A 21,745-nucleotide genomic window follows, 5' to 3' on the forward strand; every position below is an offset into this window, starting at 1 on the left:
GAGAAGCACTGGTCCCAGGAAATGTTTTACGGACAGATGAAGCTAGGAACTTACTAGTACATTGGCTACAGAAAACTTGAGAACATCTGATTGACCAGAGCAAGATTTAAAATCTACATTTGTGCCTAAAACAGCTAGCATAATATCAAAGGAACATGGGAAAGTTGTACCTATAATTAAACCTAGAAAATTATTTTCCATTTCTGTGCAGGTGTTAAAATATGGTACATCTGACCTAACTGGGAAGAAAACTCAAGTACAGAAAAGAACTAAAAAAGAGTAAAAGCAATCTAACACTAAGACTCGGGACAACATGCCTATAAAATTTTATGGCAACCTTGTACACCTTGTTAGCTATTAGTAAGCATTTGTTTCACAGCATGACTATTTTAAAGTCAAGCTTTAATAGTAGAGTAAACTCTTGGATGTCTCTACAATAAAGGGTTGTTAATCATCTTGACATTCACTGAAAATCTTGTTTTGACCAAATGTTCTATTTAAAATGATCACACAGTCATGCCTTGCACATGCAGGTGATTGGCTCTAGGATTCCCTTCAGACATCAGAATCTTCAGGGGCTCACTTCCAATGTGCATAGCATCACATGTGCTTACAGTCAATCCACAGACTCCCAAAAACTTTAAATTTTGTCTGCATTACTGCTAATACCCACCAACTTCTCTAAATGGATTTTAGACTATTGTGTTTAGGGAGTAATGACAAGAAAAAAATCTCTCTACGTTCAGTAGAAATGTATATTTTAAGAAGATTTTCTATCTTCTTAAAGTATTGTTTGACTATGTGGGTACATGGTGTTCTGAAATGGAGAAAATTAGTTACATAATATATAATTAAAATAGAATATATATGCTAAGATAACATAAGGTATAATGCAGGCAGTTAAAGTTATGGCCCAAAAATACATCAATGCTAAAATGAAGGGGGTGGGACACTGACATAACAGTGAGCCCTGGCTTTGTTGCTCAAAAGCACACTGAAATAATTCTTCTTAATTCAAGAGATCATGGCTGTAAAAAAAATTGCAGTGATTGGCGCTGGAGTCAGCGGACTAGGTGCCATTAAGTGCTGTTTGGAGGAGGGACTAGAACCTACATGTTTTGAAAAGAACAGTGACATTGGAGGACTGTGGAGATATGAGGTAATTTTATAAATATTTTCAGAGTATGGCATTGTCTATATGTATGAGAGTTGTTTTTGTTCAACTAAGAAATAAAACTGATAGCATACATTATTTCTTAAGTGTAGTTTCCAAATGAGTGATAAATATTTAAATAAATTTGAGATTCCTTGTGGAATAAGCATGATCCTATTCAGTTTCATAACACTTAGACTATTGATATGCAAATTTTGCGTAAGAGTGTTGAAACTCAAAGATCATGCAAAAACATTTTTCCTCTAGCAAACTTGCTACTAGTTGTGGCATTTTCTTCCATATCATCAATCACCCTGTATGAAGTTTTGTGTTGTTAATTGATTATGGGAAAAACATGTCTCTACCAAAAAAGGTATGCTTCCTTGCAGAGTTCTGTATAATAACTTAAAGGAGTCTATCTCATAGTGTCTCCAGAAGTTACAAGTGTGGAAGGGAAATCTCAACTTTAATGTGTCTTAGTGAAGCACAACACATGGCCACTAAAAGCTTTTCTTATGAATTCACCACATCTATCTAATTATTGCCATTATTATTTCTTTATATTTTAATATACCACATAGTTGCATAACTTATTTCATCCCAAATCATATAAGCATTTTATCTCTATTACATTCTCTTAAACAAAATCCCTTCCATTGTGAGACAGATTTTACCCATTGGGAGTCTCCCTTTCAAACCTACTTTGAGTTATTTTTCTAATCTTGTCTCGGTTTGTATGCATTCTTGGAGCCTGTCATCTATTTCCTGTTGTAAAATAATTATTGCTACCACAGAGTTAGTCACTATAAATAGAATTATAGCAAGAGAACACGCATCAGTAAATGAGCCTAACACCCTCATCCTGCTGAACTACTATCACAAAACCTGAAAACCAAATCATTACTTTTCAAAGAAAAGTATACCAAACACCACAGTTTTGGTCATCCCTAACACATTCTGGAAGCCAAGGGTTGTTTTATTTTTTTCCTTTAGGAGACACCAGAAATCGGAAGGGCTGGGATATACAAGTCTTTGACCTGCAATACATCCAAGGAGATGACAGCCTTCAGCGACTATCCCTTCCCTGACCATTTCCCCAACTACATGCACAACTTGAAAATGATGGAGTACCTCAGGATGTACGCCAAGCACTTCGGGCTCATGAAACACATCCAGCTCCAGGTAAGAAGTGAAACCCCACACACTGCCTGCTCATTGGTCAAGGTAAATCTGTACAGCCAGAGCCAGCTGGGATGGAGTTTCAGTCTGCATTTCCCATCCATGTCTCCACCATTTTCATGATTAGTGAAGATATATTTGTCTTAGCACTGTCCCAGCTGGAACCTGAATTCCAACTTTTAGCTAATTTTATAAAGTAAAAATATATGTCATAGGAAATAAAAAATCAATGCATCTGTGCTGTAAGAAGCCATAACATCTGGGAAATGGTCATTTTAGGAACTTTACATGCACAGAACTCCTAACCACCCAGGAACTGTGCACAGAGCTATTTTACCTACTTAAACATAAAATTCTACAGTAAAAATTCATAAGAATGTCTTAGAACTAGGCTTTGTTCCTTGTTTCCTAGACAAAGGTGTGCAGTATAAGGAAGCGCCCTGATTTCTCATCCTCTGGCCAGTGGGACGTTGTGGTGGAAGCTGATGAGGTGCAGAAAACTTACGTCTTTGATGGCATAATGGTCTGCAGTGGTCGCTACTCGGAGAAGCATTTTCCTTTACAAGATTTTGCAGGTATTTCTCTGGTGTGTGTGAGAGTAGACTCTTAGGATTCTATTGCTTTTTAATCAATTAATTAATTCGTTAATTACTCTTTACATCCTGACCACAGTTAACTTTATTCCTCTTCTCCCAGTCCCTTCCCCCACCTCTCCTCTACCACCCCCCCACACACACACACATACTATTCACTCCTCCATTTCTATTCAAAAAAGGGCAGGCCTCCCGTGGATATCAACAAAACATAGCATATCAAGTTGCAGTAAAACTAGGCACCTCCCCACATATTAAGGCTGGACAAGGCAACCCAGTATGAGGAATAGGGTTCCAAACTTGGGCAAGAGTCAGAGACAGCTCCTGCTCCCATTGCTAGGAGTCCCACAAGAAGACCAGGATACACAATTGTAACATATGCATAGGGCCTAGGTCAGTCCCATGCAGGCTCCCTGGTTGTCAGTTCAGTCTCTGTGAGCCCTATGACCCGGGTTAGTTGCTTCTGTGGGGTTTCTGGTGATGTCCTTCCTCCTTCTCTTGCATAGGATTCCCTGAGGTTCTCCTAATGTCTGTCTGTGGGTCTCTGCATCTGTTCCCATCAGTTGCTGGCCTTTCTGATGACACTTGGGTTAGGCACCAATCTATGAGTATAGCAGAATATTGTTAGGTATCATCACGTTGACATTTTCTTCCAGCCACATTTAGTTTTATCCTAGGTCTCTGGGTTATCCAGCCTCTATTCTGGCACTCCAGACACTGTCAGGGGTGGGTTCACTCTGGTGGCATAGGTGTCACTCTGGACCAGTCCTTGGTTGTTCATCCCCACAATCTCTGTGTCATCCTTACCCCTGCACATTCAGTAGGAAGGAGAGACTGTAGGTAGAAAGTTATGTGGTTGGACAGGGGATGTCCAGTTCAGGATATAGATAGATAGATAGATAGATAGATAGATAGATAGATAGATAGATATAGATATAGATATAGATATCCCTTATTGTTAGGAGTCTTATCTGGGGTCATACATGTATATCCTGGGAGTTTCCCTTGCATTAGGTTTCTACCTCACCCCCAAAATGTCCCCCTTTGCCAGTAGTCTCTTTCAGTATTCTTAATGCCTATCCTATCATAGGCATTGGATGAAGGTGTTTATGCAGAGGGGATACAACAGAGCATGTCATAAGTTCATAGAACAGTCAGGGAAGATCTAGCAATATAAATAAAGATTGAACTGAAAGTCAGAGTTCTTTGACAAACAAGATCTGAAAGAAACTTTCATGGAAGAGGAAGCAATGTGTAAAAAGCAGTAGATGTGGTATTATGGGGGACAGATCAGGAATTAGCACATACTTGCAGTGCATAGGTTAGGAGAAGCATGTAAGAGTCAATGGAAAAGCATTTCTCTCTCTCTTTCTGTGTGTGTGTGTGTGTGTGTGTGTGTGTGTGTGTGATTATGCATGTATGTATGCACATGCATATAGGAGAAACAAGTATGTATTCAAGTTTGCACTTTATAAAGGTCAGTCTTGCAGTTGTGTGGAACATTGATTGATAGAGGAAAATGGTTGAGTCAGGAACATCAATAAGAAAGACTTTACACAGTCCATTAAGAGATAATGATGGTAAAGACTTAATAAAACAATAGAAGTATGATTTAGGGGGGAGAATAAAAATTTGGATATATTTTACAAGTCTTTGGCATACTCAATGAATGGCAGATTATACATCATGAAACTTTGTAATTTATGGCAATTATATTTTTGAAATACAATTTTTCCAGAATGACTTAAAACTTCTAATATGCCAAGCTTATGCTGTTAAAAAGAGTGGCCACTAGCCAGATGTCACTGATGACCATTTGATAAGTGAAGGATATAAAATTAAGATGTTTCTTTTGTAAAATATTCACCACGCTTAGAAAACACAGTAGAAGCATACAAAGGATCTCATTAATAAACTTACATTAAATATATACTAGCATCTCAGAGTATCTTGGGTTAAATAACATATGGAACTAAAATTACTATCATTCTCAGCACTTCTGGGCTTCTGGGAAGTTTAAAACTGCATATGTGGTTGGCATACGGTTGCTTTTGAACAACATTGATGTACATTAATAAGCATCTTTACAAATTTTTGAATTTTCAAAGAGTTATTAAAAGTGAAGAAACAGTCTCATATCTCTGAACAGAAAATTAGAAAAACACAATAAAATTATAAAGTGACAAGGGGTTAACACATCGCGTAAATCTTAAATGACTATATTTTTACTGTTTCCTTTAAAAAAATACTCTCTGATTTTGGTTTTAGCCATATAACCACTGCTGTTAAATATTCTGTTCCTTGGATGAGAATATTCTATAATAGTGTCATAAAGTCCAAGTACAAGGAAGAGAATTAAGTAACATGAACTTCAAGTTTAGGAATGAAATTTACCAACCAGTGTTTTCCACTTCTGCTTGTGACTTGTGGGATTTGACTCTTCCTTCACAGGAATCACCAACTTCCAAGGCAGATATCTCCACAGCTGGGAGTACAAGCACCCAGGCAGCTTTGAGGGGAAGAGAGTGGTTGTGGTTGGCATTGGGAACTCTGGAGCAGATGTGGCAAGCGAGATCAGTCGTGTCGCTGAACAGGTTTGGTGCAATACCCTGATTCTGCTCCTGGGTGTAAACTTGATATCTGCAGATTTGGTTTCACACCCTGATTCTGCTCTTGGGTGTAATCTTGATATCTGCAGAGAACATGAGTCTAGACTTTCTCTGACTTTAGCAGTGATGTTCACATTTAGACTGCAAGGGCATGTTTTTCTTCTGATCAAATACGAATGAGAGAATAAAGAATTCCAAAGTGACAATACTCCAAGCACATAATGCACTGGAGTTGTGGATGCAACACTTTAAACCAGAATCCAGTAACTCAGAAATAGTTTCAGGTAGCTAAATGGGACATTTCAAAAAGAAGGCATTGTTTTCACTTGGAAATGAAGTTTAAAAAGCAACCAATATACACAAATCTGAGTATTTAAATTATATAGTTGATCTGTGTGTGAAGGTGTTAAAAAAAGGGAAAAATCCCATGGACCCCATTGACAAAAGCAAATAAAAAGTAGGGAAAGGAAGATGAGCAGTCCTTCCTCTGTGTGAGAGCTGCTGAGCATGGAGTATAATTCATGCAATTCAAAATTAACTTTTTATTTTGATTCATACTTTATAGAAAAGCACAAGATTTCCAATACTGAATACTTTTTTGCAAAATAAGTTAATCATGTCATGATTCTGAGATACAAGAGACACAGATCTGTGTGACAATGGCATTACTCAAGTGATTGCAACATCGATAAAAAACTTTCTTTGAAGGTCTTGTTAAATAACACAAAATAGAACAAAATATTTATCAAAATGTATGCTCCCTTCTTTTGCACAAGAAACATTTTGTTTGTAATTTTTCAGTTGTAAAAGTGAGAAAATCCCAGTGTGATTTTCTGTATCTGACTTGTTTTGATCCAAAGCATTTTAGTCACATGTTTCTCCATCACTTTGAAATATCATCTGAAAGAGCTTACATGGGATCTGAATATAAACTAACACTCGACATGAAAACCTATTGTGTTGTTGTTGAGTTTTCCCCATATTTTGGGATCTCAGATACTCCAGACATCAAACATAGCTGGAGCAAACATCACAAGGAGAGGAGGCCCATGACAAACATTAAATTAACTGAAATGACTTCCAGTAATTGGATCTCTTTATAAAGTAGGGACAGGAAAAAGAAGCTGCCTAAGTGGACAATACAATACAAGAAGTTAATTCCATTCCCTTGACAATTAAAAAAAAAAAAAAACAATACTCCAAAGATCTAAGGCCAGAGTGATTTGCAGCTAAATACTAACCAGGAAACCACTTCTCTCTTGAAGGTTTTCCTCAGCACAAGACGAGGGGCGTGGATATGGAACCGGGTTTGGGAACATGGGAACCCTATGGATGCCTCACTCTTCACTCGTTATAATAAAACTGTTCAAAAGTTCTACCCCGAGTGCCTGATCAACAGACGTATAGAGAAAAAGTTAAACTTGAGGTTTAACCATGCCAATTATGGACTGCTGCCTCAACACGGGTAAAGTTTGGAATTTTAAACAGACAATATCTTTAAGCTATTGGACTAGTCCACTAAATCTATAAGGACATGAATGGGATAAATGATTCTTTTAATTCGTCATGGCATTTCTTTTTATGGGGAATGCCGGGGTCCAGCTCCAGTGAGATTCTTCTGCCGCAGGACAGATGTGTGAAGACAGCAAAACAAAGAGTCTGACCACCGTCGTCTTTCAAACTGATGACCCCGAGTAGCTCAGGCCATCTTTATTTAGACAAGGTCTAATGCATTCAAGCGCGAGCAGTTTCAATCATTTCTCTTTAGTCATTTTCCAAGAATCACTAACTCTTTAGTTTCTCTTCTGCTTTCCCACTCCCTTGACGTCATTGACCTTTACCCCACATCATTATACAGCAAGCCAAATGCTTATATCTAGCTAGTTACATCTTATTCATACTTTGTCTTTCCCAGCAGTGAACACGCAGTTACAAAGTAAAAGATTTAAGCCCTGTGATTAATTCTTAGCAATATGAGATCAGCTAAGTATATTGTGATGCCTAGGATATCATTTTCAGGTGTATACCAGTTTCTGAGTAATCTGTATGTCACCTTTAATATATGGATTGCAGTTACAATCTTATTCTTTATAAGTTACAAAAATAGTAATGACTACTACCTAACTGTTTAATTATTGAGACTAAACTTCTATTCTTTTTGGGGGGAAGGGGAAAGTTCGAGGGTTTCTCTGTGGCTTTGAAAGCTGTCCTGGAACTAACTCTTGTAGACAAGGCTGGTCTCGAACTCACAGAGATCCTCTGTCTCTGCCTCCCAAGTGCTAGGATTAAAGACATGCACCACCACCATCCAGCTTGTACTGAATATTTTAAGAAGCTGTATATTCATCTCTTGATATACAGAATTTTTGGCCACCGAACAGTTTTAAGTGATGACCTGCCAAATCGTATCATTATTGGAAAAGTGCAGATAAAACCAAACGTGAAGGAGTTCACCTCGACATCAGTCATCTTTGAGGATGGAACTGAAGAGAGCACAGATGTTGTCATCTTTGCCACAGGCTACACATTGTCCTTCCCTTTCTTGAACGATGACTCCACAATTCTGGACAGCCAACACTCCATGTTTAAATATGTCTTCCCTCCTGCATTAGAGAAGCCAACTTTAGCTTTCATTGGCATCATACAGCCAGTTGGAGCCATCATCCCTACATCAGAGCTCCAAAGCCGATGGGTTGTGCGTGTGTTCGCCGGTATGTATTGATCTTCCCATGAGTGCAATATGTTCCAAATGCTCTTCGATTTAAGAGTCACTCAGAGGCCTTCTATTCTGCTGATCTCTCCCATTATCTGAAATTTCACCATTAAAAATAAACTGCTACAGTCAGGAGGTGGTGATACATGCCTTTAATCCCAGCACTCAGGAGGCAGAAGCTGGTGGTGGATCTCTGTGAATTTTAGACCAGCCTGATCTACAGATTGAGTTCCAGGACAGCCAGAGATACACAGAGAAACCCTGTCTTGAAAAACCAATAATAATAATAATAATAATAATAATAATAATAATGTAATGAAAGAAGGAAACTACTTTGGGTTCTTCTTAAGGGTGATGTCTCACTTTAAAAGAATTCTACTAAAAATTAAAACACCCAAATAATAAAAAACACAAAACCAAAAAATTGTAATGAGGTTATATTTTAATGCAACTGCCTATTCATTTGCTGCTTTTCAGCGGAAAATTAACTTAGGGTAAAGTTTTATGGAAACATAAATTGACTAAGGTTGGAAAACAAACAAGGGACAGACCACATAGGACACATATCAGAAATGCAGTGAAGTCATTTTATATTCTCCCTTTATACAAATGGAAATATAGCTTATGCGAATATTGGGGATGTAAAGTTCAAGCAGATAAAGCAGATAGTGGAGTGATATGGGGAAGGGAAAAAGTGGGAGGGGGAATGATTGACCAAAATGAAGAGTGCATGAATAAGCTAAATGGGAACCTATGATCTTGCAACACAAGTAAAAATACAGTAAGGGGGTAGTAGAACATAGCAATACGAAAGAACTGGAGGAGGAGTGCTGAGAGACTATGCACTATCTGGTGTCTGGCTTCTTTCTCTTACAATACTGTGAACTGAATCCTCATTACAGTCATTCTCTTCACTTAACATACAGCACCCCATATTCCTTCCCATTCGATATATGAATGTATGTACACATATATCTACAACTTTTTGTATTACTGTTCACTTAGAATTATTATAAACAGTAATGTCTAGATAAGCCTGCATGTGCACATTCCCATTTGGTATATGTGTAGAAGAATAATTGATGCTTCCCAAGGTGTACACGTGTGTACAATAGTAATTGAAAGCCCTACATGACCTTTCTCCAATTCTGCTCCTTTCCTACTTTGCACGCTCATGTTTGAAATGTATTTTGAAATAATGGAGGGTACTTGTGTGTAGGCCATATTTTTGCAGATACTAACAGATATGTGACAACAGGTGAAGCAGCCAGGCAGATGATTTACAAGCAGTGTGCCTATCACCCTTTGTCCTGCCACTCTAGTGTTAGTTAGCATTCTGCTTGTTGTGTCTTCCTTGTCCCTGACATATTTACACATACAGAATTTCCATTTGTAATAGCTTACTCTCCTTTCAAAATGCAGTTATTGCAGTTTGGGAGCATTTTCCATCAGTGTATACTTTCAGGATGCAGAATGAAAACTAAGAGATATTATTAACTCAAAAGACAGAAAAAAATGTGCTTGGGATGTAAGCTCAATGCTAAGCAAAGTTTGGATAAGAGAAACTTTGAGTTACATCCCAATATAGTTTGGGGATCTTTGGAAGACTACAAGACATGTTAAGGGTATTCACGGTATTCAGGGATGCTAAATGTACATTTAAACTAGAAGAAGTTTAAACATCTATTTATCTTAAAGGAAAAGCTGAATTCCCTGACTGGCACACTGGGCATGTTGATGGAAATTCTCTTCCTTTGGATTTCTTTAAACACAAGGCTTTGATTAGGAATTGTATGGAGACATGATGATTCTATTCTATTTCAAACCATCCTTTTGTTTTCTTATGTCCTCGGTCCTCATGTCAATCCTCCAATGTCTATGTCTTGTTTTCTCAGGACTGAAAGAGTTGCCCTCAAAGAGAGACATGATGGCTGACATCAACAGAAAGAAACAAAAAGTGCCCAAAGAGTAAGAAATTTAATTTTTGTTAAAATAAACAAAACCTGTTCACAGAGGGATATTTGATGTTTTTATAGTTTACACCTACATGAGCCCTAGTAAGATCATCTTAGTTCGGTAATATCATGTTAAGTTTTTCTTTAAACATGGGTCTGACTGTGGAGCATAAATCTGACATGACATATTAAAAAACCACAGAACACCAAGTCTACAAAAAGAATAGAATACAATTCTTATTTCCCACTATAGAAATAAGAATAGATGTTCAAAAACACCCTAACATAGACCTACCAGATATACTACTTCTCAGTATTTACCCAAAGTCTTCAGGCCAACATATAATTTCAGTATTTATTACATTCCCTATTCACAGTAACCAGGTTAGAGAAACAATGCAGGTGTCCAGAGGGATAGGAAAAAAATGTGCATTATACCCACAATGAAGATTTTAGCCATAAACAAGAATAAGTTATATCATTTGCAGGAATATGAAGATAAATGAAAAAGTCATTGTATTGCACTTGTCTGTCATTTATGAGTCCTAGACATTACAGATACACAAACTCACCCGTGCTGATAATGTGAAAACAGTGACAAAACAATCTGGGTGGCTAAGGAGACTAACACTGCTATGAGGAAATAAAGTAAAGGGTAGTGAGGCCAGAAGGCCAAAGAGCATTATATACTTGCATGAAAAGGCACTTACGTAACCTGTATAATTTTAAAGAAATTAAAATGACAGAACATAGAAGGATTTGTGATATCCAGAAGACAGCATTTTGTAGCCCTTTTCTTCATCTTCTGGTTTTACATTCTTTCCATCCCCTCTTCCTTAATATTCTCCTAACCTTAGAGGAGATGATACAAATGCCCTGTTTGGGGCTGAGCACTCGGCCATCATTCATTCTCAACATCACGAGTCCCTGAATTCATCACCACCTGTTACAAAGAGAAACTATCCAATTAAAGCTGAGGGTAGCAGTATTTGTTTATGAATGCAAACATAAATATTTAGAAGGCAGTATGGAGTCACACAAATCTAACTATAGAATAGTACATTCTATCCTAATGCCTCAAAACTCTTCGGTCATGGAGTTTTTGCTGGGATTATAGTATGATGCATGAATTTCTTCCTGTGGAGCAGAACTAATCAGAGGGTGATTGGGTAACCCCACAACAGTCTTGCTGCTATTGCACCAGTGGACATATCTTTCTAACTTATTTGGCCACTTTAAATTCACTTTGTTAGTATAATTATCCTAAATGATGAAAAATTACCTCCTCCTGATATTTTGAAAAGTTTTGATACTTTTCAAATTGTGACACTTTCTTTTTTGTGTCTCTTTTACCCAAGAATGATTCAACAAAGTGGTTTCTTATTTAGTTTGGATATAGAAACTCATTTTATAGCCTAATATAGCCTTGAACTTACTATGTAGCCCAGGCTGACCTTGAACTCATAGTGATTCTCCTTCCTCAGCCTCCCTAGTCCTGGAACTACAAGTATGTGCCGCTGTGCCTGCTTTCAGAGAAGCTTTTAATTTTCAAGTACTTGGTCCTCTAAAAATGGTAACTTGTGATTATCTAGGAATATTCAAAGGAAGAATTTGTGCACAGAATTAGTATATGGAAAAGATAGCTTTTGTAGCTTGGGCACTTTAAGTGAGCAAAAGAGATTCATACATTGTGACTTATATATTCCTTGCTAATTTAATTCATATCATGGAACTGGATTCTGTATCTAGAAGAGGAATACAGATAAAAGACTTCATCCAGTCTTTCAACGTTTTCTTTGTATACATGTCAGTCACTTTACTGAGCACTCAGGACCTTTAAAGCCCTCAAGGATTTACATCATGTATTAAGAGACTATAGCATGCTAAGGGAGTTGAGGCAAATATATGAAATTAAGATTTAATGAGTGTAAAACAGTGGAACCAACAAGCCAATAGAAGCCAGCTCTACTGGAAACTTGGGGAACAACAGAGACTGAAATCTGATTCTTACGTTTCCATTCTCCCCCAGATATATGAAAAGCCTCAGAGACGCTGGTCGAGTACAGTTCATCGACTACATGGATGAAATTGCTTCAGAGTTGGGTGTCAAACCCAACCTGCTCTCTCTCTTCCTCTGGGATGCAAAGCTAGCCAAAGAAATTTTCTGGGGACCTTGCACCCCATACCAGTACCGTCTCCAGGGGCCAGGGAAATGGGCTGGGGCTCGAGCAGCCATCCTCACTCAGAGAGAAAGAATGCTCAAACCCCTGCGAACCCGTGTGCTCAAGCCCTCCCAGACCTCCCTCTCTTTTCTTCTCTGGGTCAAAAGTACCTGCGTTGTTACTTTTTTCTTCATTTCCATGTTAGCTATCATGCATATCACAAGTCATTAACCTCATATTGACATAGATATTTATGAAGCTAGAGAGTAAACTATTATTTAAATTGTATATCTTAGAATCTATTAAATATATGGGGAAACATGCTTATTAGAATAGTTCACAAACAGATTTTCAAAATTAGAACGAATAATTTCAATAATGACTTTATGAGGAGAGGTTTGAAAAAGAACAGTTTGTTTCCATTTTATTCCAAAAGTAATTTGAGAAGTTTATATATAACATGACCTTGAATAATAATTAAAAGTGGGATGAATTTGACTTAATAAAAAACAAGAGAGACTATTTAACCAAGAATAAGCCTTATTTAACAAAAAGGTAATAAACCTTATTTAATTAAGGGACAGAGAGACTATGTAATCAGGAATAAACATTAAAAGTAGCATCTATGGCCTCAAATCATCTTCCCCATTCTGATCCCCCAGAAAATTAAAGCTGTTTCCATCTGTTGGTTGGTTAATTGGTTGATTGTTAGTTTTAAGACCGGATCACAATGTGTATTGTAGTCTGAAACAGCATCATGTTCATTCTTTTTACTATCACACTCTGGGCTTGTAAGCCAGTGCTAGACACTGGGCCCTTTTGAGAAAGATTCTTCAATAGAAAAATATGGAATTCATCAGCTTATCACATAATCAAACAGCTCTATTTGTAAGAATGCTACAGGTCAACATGATATGTTGCAGCTCCTGATTCAATGCCCTATAATTGTTGATATCACTGTCGAGTATTGTTGCCAGAATGTTCAGCTTGAATGAAATTGAAGAACAACCTGAGGAGATGAAGAAAGGTCAACATTCCCAATAAGTCTTGGCTCCATTCCAAACGATCAAATGAAAGTATGTGAACACTGAATGAGAATTCTAATACAAATGAGGGAATTTTAAGATATACTAATATTGAATTAGTGATAACATTGTTTGGTATAATAATGTTATGTTTACACAGTAGAATATGCTTATGATGCATATATTTTATTTGCAATAGATATGTAAGTTTATCTGCACATGAGAGACTGACAATGGCTGGTTGAAAGTTGTGCGGCTATACATAGCACTAATCTTTTCAGTTCTTTTGTAAACCTGAGAGTTTCAAAATAAAATAATAACTTTAAAAACTCAGTTTCTGCAATGATTTATGTACTAAAATGAGGGAGAAGTTTCTATGGGAGATTCTTCTAATCAATGACCGCATGCTGTAATGAAAACATCTTCTGTGACAGCCTTGGTCTTGATGCTCTGGAACATTGAGATTGCAGGAGACCATTCACTATGAAACAGGTCCCCATCATTCATTAGCCCTTCCTAAAACATTCCTTCCTGGAGGGAGCGGAGGGGCTGCTGCGAGAAGCTCCTAACACTGAAGATATTGAAACTTGTAAGGCTTAGGAAGCTCCTGAAAAGAATGGCACTCACTAGGCCCCACCCCGTGGCTAGCTATAAAGACCATAAACAATATTTGGAGAAAAGAGACTCTAGTGGAATTACTTGCAAGCTGGGAAGAAAGCTCCAGGGATACAGGTTGTGTGAGTCACCAGCAGCACTAGGATAGACTTTTGTCTGGTGAAGCCTCAGTCACATCATAAATTCAGGGCTGGTAGAAGTTCCAGGCACCTGGCTTATGGCAGTAGGAGAAAGGACTGCATACCGGATTGTCAAATTCTGTTTACATACACGTCTGTCATTGAATTCACACTGGGAATCAGAGAAGTGTGAGCTCAGACTTTCTTCTTGCCTGTGTTGCATTATGAATGTCTGTAGTTAAGGATTTCAAGGCAATAATCTTGAAGCCACATATACCTTTTGTGACGAATCATTTTACTGAGCTACAGTAATCTAATCTACTAATCTACCCAGCCTAGGCAAACTGCCACAGTCTACAATGTACTGAGGGGGAAAAATGAACTGAGAGTTCTCTGTCCAAACTCTTATCATTCCTTAGAGTCACAATAAACAGCTTCTGCATTGGACCTCTGACATAGGGCCTGTATCAACATCAACCCTTGTATTAAGTATAGTGAAGCATAAGGTGTTACTCTTAGATTTAGAACAAAATTTTAATGCAAGTCAAAACTTTCTTCTTCCCCTCCATGAATGGTCTTACTCATTAGCCCCTCTTTGAAAATCAGAAGCCAAGCCACACCCAATATCAAATCACAGATAATCTTCTATTTTAAGCTGTACTAATTAGAACTTTACAAAAAGCTCTTTCTTTTTTAAATAAATTTTTATTTAAATTAAAAACTATCTTATTTTACATATCAATCCCAGTTCCCTCTCCCTCCCATCTTCCCATGTCCCCCACCGGCCCCCCATCCACCCTCTATCTATTCCCCAGGGAGAGTGAAGCCTCCCATGAGGCATCATCAAGGTCTGACACATCATTTGGAGCGGGACCTAGGCCCTTCCTTATGTATCTAGGCCTGCAGAGTATCCTTCCATAGGGAATGGGCTCCCAAAGCCCATTCATGCACTAGGGATAAATACAAGAGGTTCCATAGACTTCCCAGGCCTCCCAACTGACACCCACCTTCAGAAAGAAAGAATACTCAAACCCCTGATAACCCATGTGCTCAAACCCTCCCAGTATAATCTGTCACTTACACTGTTCTGGAGTGGAAAGGAATCAGAACAGTCAGTTGACTACGAGTGTCATAAGATCCATGACAGTAGTCAGTTGTTCTTAAGATTGGACCGCACGTTAAGTGCATATACTGTGGATGTCACTGCGGCAAGCAAAATGTGATCTACTGATCTCATCAGTCCTATCAAGAAATCCATTGAAATCACCACTGTCAAAAGTCTTGAGGTAAGTGTGATGCAGGTGTATCTATCCATGACATATTGACGGTGACAAGGACCCACCACCCAGGAATGAGTCTAAACACTTGATAAACCATGGCAGAATCATGTGGCTGACACAATCATCACATATGAGTGGCTGAGCACACTTGTCACTGATACCATGCACATCCAAACTGTGGATAGTCCAGACCCTGTATAGCCACAGTTAGAGCAAGGACAGTGCTGGCGTTTTTCCCTTTGTAAGCAGTCAAAAGATGAGACAGTTAGATCGGTACACAAGTGGTATGCCTACCCCAGATTGTTCTGTGAGTTCTCGTCCCAGTGTGAGGAGTCTGTGACCCTTCTCACTTAGTTTCCATCTGTCCTCTTGGAGTCTAGCTGTGTAGCCATAGTTTATGTCCTGAGTAGGGTGAAGAAAATATCTGGTAGGTCCACAGTTGATCTAAATATTATTTTAATGATCACTTGGGGGGAGTCACCCAGGGACCCTACCTTGTTGGCAGATGGTTGGTTGCTCCATCTGATGGCTATGGCTGTATTTTTAATCACAGACCATGAATTCACATCTCAGTACATGCACAGCCAAAAGAGGTACATCCAAGAAATAAAAGAATGGAAAGGGATCTATCCACTGCAGCAGGGAAGGAGAGCCAAGCGATCTCTCTGGGGTAACAACCTCCTCAGACAAAAGAAGTGTTGGAGTTTATTTGGAGGACTAATATGTATTCTTACAGGAAAGCCTGTTAGGAATGAGCACATTTGTGGGCGTGCTCAGTTTCAGGTCATAGTTCAAGAAGGAAGATGGTAGGCACCTTTTGGGATGCTCAGAATGATGGAGTTCAAGAGGTTAAAATGATAGGAACACCTTAGAAAATATTCATCTTGTTTTATAGAGAAGATGCGCAGAAATACCTCTGAGTGAACTCAGTCCCCCCCAAAAAAAACAAGAGGAAAGGACATTTGGAGGTGCAGTAAAATAGAGATTTTCCTCTCAATGAACTAGCTTCACTTAATGCAAGCATATTGACAATGCTGCCAATAGCATCTTGTGGGATGGTGTAGATCTACCTTTACAAATCCCTACTAAACATCTAGTTTCACATACATATATAGATTCTCATACTGCTTTCTCTAGAACCTATTAAACTCAAATTAATTCCTTGTCTGATCTTGTTACTTCTAAGGGAAAAATATTGACCATTGATTTGGTTACCATACTCGTGAGAAAATAAAGTTCAATATTTTCCCTTGCATTAGTGTCGTTTGTCTGTTTTGGTGTATGAGCCTCTACTGTTGATGTGGACTCTGCTGACAAATGGTCTCACAGAACACTGCTACACAAAGGTAAAACCCCTTCCAAGTCCAGGGTGGATTGTGTTGACACTGTAAGATTTTAGGAATTAGTTACAAGCATCGACTCAGCTTAGCAGCCATCTTGACTATAACCACTGTGATCGTCCCATCACCCTTGAGTAACCTAGTCAGTTGTCCCTACATGGTTACCCAGCAGACAGACTGTAAGCTGTGGTATGCAGAGTTTTATTAATTGATTGTGGTGCTGGGAATGTACCTGACACTTTGACATTGGCATGATATAAAATGGATACATTCAAGCTTGTTTGCTTTTGTTCTGAACACCTTATAAATGCCATCCTCTAGCCAAAATCATAGGGACATTCTTGGATTTACTCATGCCAGAGACCATGCTTCTGTCAGTATCTCTAACAACTGAACTCTGTCAGTCTGCCACTTCTCTTTGAATTAACAGTTCTTCCAAAGCAGGAACAGTTTATTCAATAAAACAATCAAGTCTTTGTTTTTTTTGAATGATGGACACACTTAGCCCTTTGATACAACCCTTCCTTTTTTGATGAGAGTGGAACTTGCAGAAATACAAGAGAGTTATGAATGTCTGAACACATCCAAACCAGCTTCGAATAGGATTGAAGGGCTAGGTCTTGAGTGTGAAACTGATTTTTAAATGCTTAGGATGTTTTCTCTGGCAAAGAAAAGACCTTGATAACAAAAAGTAGTTTTAACGACCAGATTTACCCAGGCATGATGGCACATGCCTGTCAACCCAGCGCTGAGGAGACAAATGCAAAAAGATTGGTGTGAAGTCAAGTCCAGCCTGTCTAAATCCATCAGTCCATACCAGTTCTAACCGTGTGACTAGTTACATAAATTAATATCCGAATTGTCATAAATACTCCCTACTTATTTCATTGAAAATGCATACATACCAAGTGTATCAAGTACAGAGAAAAAAGAATATTTGTATCTGACCAAAGGAGCATGTACAGTTACATTATAATTGGGTTTTGTTTCTTTTATTAGTGTTGAGCAGGACTAATTAACATATCAAGCGACTAGTCCAAGATCATTTAGCTGTGAGCCACTAAAGGAGCTAAAGCTTAAGGCAGGGGTAGCATGCCAGTCCTGGGCCTGGCACTATGCAGTCAAATGCTCTACCACTGAGCTATACCCCCTTCACAGCACTATGGACAAACAGCTTGACAGAATTCATGCTGGGATGTTTTATTTTAAATACTTTGTCGTGAATTGAAACATAAATAGAAAAATGCAAATTTTTTAATTTAATTTAAATTAGAAACAAGTTTGCTTCCCATGTCAATTCTAGCTCCCTCCCCTCCTCTCCCTCTCCCCTTCAACCTTCCCCCAAACTCTTCCCCAGTCCCCACTCAACTCTCCAAGGAGGGTGAGGGATGAGGAAGCTGGGAGAAAGAGAGGGGGTCAAGAGGAGGAGAAAGGAGGACATGGGGGAGCAGGAAAGTTGAGTCGTAGGAATAACAGAGGAGAGAAGGATAAGAAATACCATAATAGAGGGAGCCATTATAGGTCTGAAGAGAGATCTGGTACTAGTGAGATGTCCAGAGGCCTACAAGGATGACACCAACTGACAATCTAACCAATAGTGGAGAGGCTACCTTAAATGCCCTTCCCTATAACCTGAAAAATGCAAATTTTATATTCAGAAAAAACTAATTATATTCATAACACTCATGTGGTGTCGTGAGTCATATCTTCACTATACTGGTTTTGTCCTCTCAGTGTACACAAAATTCCTGGGAAGATTTAAATCTTATTTCTCATAATACACTGTGCCTCTGGAACCAAAATTCCACAGGGATGTGACATTAAAATATAGGGAAAGTCAGAAACTAGAGAAAATGAAATAACACTGCATAAAACTAGGTAGGAACCACTAATAATTGAACAATAATTTAATAGATATGCCCTCTCCCTCCAACTATCACATTTTCATTGTATTTTTTATACAGTAGAAATTTCCAAGTACTCATTAAAATGCTGATTCCCCTGTACCGAACAAGTACTACCTTCTAGGCACTATCCAATAGAGGCAATTATGTCCCATAACCTGGATATTAAGCAGCTCGATTTTCATAGAAAGAAAGTAAAGTAAAAGAACTTTTGTAACCAGAAAAGAACTTTTGAAAAGTAAGATAACCTTTGTTTCTTTGCAATAGTGGCAAGCAAAAATATTCTAAACCAGAAAAGAATATTACATGATTGAAAATCCTATAGCTATTAAAATTCACCAATTAATTTACCAAATATTTCCTGAAAGCCTCCATATAAATAGAAATATATTTACAATATTTTCACTGAAAATTAGGTAGCACAATACATTGACATATTAAAGCTTTGTGGGTATCTATGCATGGATACACACATAAGCATATTCAAAAACCAACAGTTTAAATCCATGTGTAGTATACTAGATAACTTCTTGGTAGGACTTGTAATTTTGCTCCTTTTTTTAGTTATCTATTTCATGATTTTTGTAAAATTAGCAGTCAAAAGTGAATTGTAAATAGAAAAAGGGAATAAACAAATTTCCTGAATTTGTTAGTAGTTCATAACTATTAACAGTCTAGATGGTAAATGGATATGAAAGTTTGAATAGTATAAGTGTACTTATTATGAGATTAAGTGAATTATAAACACCATTTTGAAATAAACATAGAATCTAAATTTTGAGAAATGAAAGAATGGATTGTATGCAATTATTTTGAACATGGAGGTACTTAAAATCTAAACGTATGTTTCCCTGATTCTTTTTTCTTTTCATCATTTTTTATTTATTTTACTTTACAACCACAGTTTCCTCTCCCTCCTCTCCTCCTGCTTCTTCTCCCCCTTTTCCCTCTGCCCATCCACTCCTCCTCTGTCTCCACTTAGATGGGGTAAGACCTCCCATGGGAATCAACAAAGCATGGCACATCAAGCTGAGGCAGGACCAAGCTCCCCTGCGTCAAGGCTTGGTAAGTCATCCCACCATAGGGAATAGGTTCCAAAAGTCATGCATTAGGAACAGGTCCTGGTCCCACTGCTAGGGACCCCACAAAAGACCACGCTACACAATTGTCACACTCAGAGTCATTTTGATTTGCATTTCCCTGATGGCTAAGGATGTTGAGCAATTCCTTAAATGTCTTTTGACCATTTGAGTTTCTTCTATTGAGAATTCCCTGTTTAAATCTGTATCCAATTTTTTCATGGGCTTATTCGGTATTTTGATTTCTAGTCTCTTGAGTTCTTTGTATATTTTGGACATCAGTCCTTTTTCAGATGTGGGGTTGGTGAAGATCAATTAGAAAATCACTTACTTATTCTTACATGTGAGGAAAAACCATCAGAGGAAACCAGGAACTAAAACATTGTAGGCATGTTGCCCAAAGTACAAGGCTTCCCATTCAAGCTGTGTTAGAGAATATAACTTACTCGTCAACCTAAATAGAATTCCTATTTCTTCTTCCACAAGTCTAGACTGGAAGTTGACTAGGAGAATGAATTTCTCAGAGACCATATCATATTGGAGACATGGGTGACCAGCATTCCAGGACAGAATAAAGAGTTTAGGAAGGAGGGTACAATCCCAGGATTGCTATAACTCCTGTCATAGTTACCAGAGTCTGCATGTTGTCCTCCAGAGGGGCCATTTACTCTTCCACATGAATTATGAACATAGTGTAGAAGACAGAAAAGCAAGAAGCAAAGGCCCTCATATTTATCTCAGGTGGGAGTAAATCTGGAACCCCACCCCCATCAAACCAAGATAGAGATATGGAGGACTTAGTCCTGGAAGAACTGAGCACATTCCTGTCATTGAGTCCCATCCTGTCCCTTAGCACTATGATGCAGACTCACAGAGAATGTGATGTCCCCCTCGTGCTTCACAATCTAACTGCAGAAGATGTGATGTGTCCAATATAATGTACTACAAAAGAAAATGAGATAGCTAGAGTGAATTTCTAGATGTGACAACTGGGGGAAAATGAGAAAAGCACAAAGACATTTAAAATGACCAGATTCTTTCACAGTGGCCAAGTTATGAAGTCAGCCTTGTTGTTGGTCAATAGGTGGGTTGATAAATAAAGGTGTTATGCAGCTTTATTCAGTCACAAAGAAGAATATAAATGGGTGTTTTATGAAAACAATTAATAAATAAAAAGATTCTAATATTCAAACCTTACAGGATTTAATAGAATAGCTCCTGGGCATGTATTATTATTATTGAGCACCAGAGATACAACTCTCACAAGGCCTGGAGAGATGACTTGGCAGTGAGAACATTGGTTGCTCTTCCAGAAAACTTGGGTCCAGTTCTTGCCACCAACAGAGCAGCGGCTCACAGCTGCATGTGAATCTAGTACACTGGGGTGTAACACTCTTTTCTGGCCTCCACAGCAATGCACACATGTGGTGCACACATTGCCTTGCACATACATGAAAGGCAAAATACCTGTACACATAAAATAAAAATAAATGAGCCATTTTCTAATTTATTTCATTTTATTAAAAACAGAAGATTTTTCTCATGTAATATATCTTGATTATGGTTTCCCCGCTCCCTCTACTCTTCACTGTTCCTTCCCAATGCCCCTCCAATCCAGATCCACTCCTTTTCTGTTAGCAAACAAACAGGCATCTAAGGAATAATTTAAAATAAAATAAAAGTATAAGATAAAACAAAAGCTAACACATCAGAATTCAATAAAACAAATGGAAGAAAACGAGCCCGAGAGGAAAGCACAGGAAATAGAGACCCACTATTTAGCACACTCAGGAATCCCATAAAAACACTAAGCTGGAAACAATAATATACATGCAAAGGACATTTCTTAAGTTTTAAAAGAAATACATCTGACAAACTGAGACATACATTCAATGTAAAATAAGCACATGGTTTCACAGACTGTACAATAAAATGTATAAAATAGCTCATCAATGCTTTTGTATGTTGATTATGTATTAATATTTTAGATTATGTTTGAATAAGAAATGTTGTTGAGAC

The 21,745-nt window shown here is 38.0% G+C and overlaps 1 protein-coding gene and 1 pseudogene across 1 annotated transcript; both read left to right on the top strand.

Moving 5' to 3' along the window:
* Positions 1 to 1,024: 1,024 nt before the first annotated feature.
* LOC101836443 (flavin-containing monooxygenase 5-like) lies at positions 1,025 to 12,595 on the top strand. Its single transcript, XM_005071406.1, has 9 exons — positions 1,025 to 1,159; positions 2,147 to 2,335; positions 2,745 to 2,907; positions 5,377 to 5,519; positions 6,800 to 6,999; positions 7,896 to 8,245; positions 10,143 to 10,215; positions 10,615 to 10,629; positions 12,244 to 12,595. Exons 1-9 carry the CDS (start codon positions 1,025 to 1,027, stop codon positions 12,593 to 12,595), a joined length of 1,620 nt encoding a protein of 539 aa, XP_005071463.1.
* A 6,870-nt stretch (positions 12,596 to 19,465) lies between these two features.
* Positions 19,466 to 21,745, top strand: part of LOC101835845 — a 63,860-nt pseudogene continuing 61,580 nt past the window's right edge.

This window comes from Mesocricetus auratus, unplaced genomic scaffold, assembly GCF_017639785.1.
Source record: "Mesocricetus auratus isolate SY011 unplaced genomic scaffold, BCM_Maur_2.0 Super-Scaffold_100676, whole genome shotgun sequence".
NCBI lineage: Eukaryota > Metazoa > Chordata > Mammalia > Rodentia > Cricetidae > Mesocricetus > Mesocricetus auratus.

Coding starts and splice junctions, on each gene's coding strand:
- LOC101836443 (XM_005071406.1), top strand. CDS start 1,025: ATGGCTGTAAAAAAAATTGCAGTGATTGGCGCTGGAGTCAGCGGACTA. Junction 2,908..5,376: donor TCCTTTACAAGATTTTGCAG/GTATTTCTCTGG, acceptor CTTCCTTCACAG/GAATCACCAACTTCCAAGGC. Junction 5,520..6,799: donor TCAGTCGTGTCGCTGAACAG/GTTTGGTGCAAT, acceptor TCTCTCTTGAAG/GTTTTCCTCAGCACAAGACG.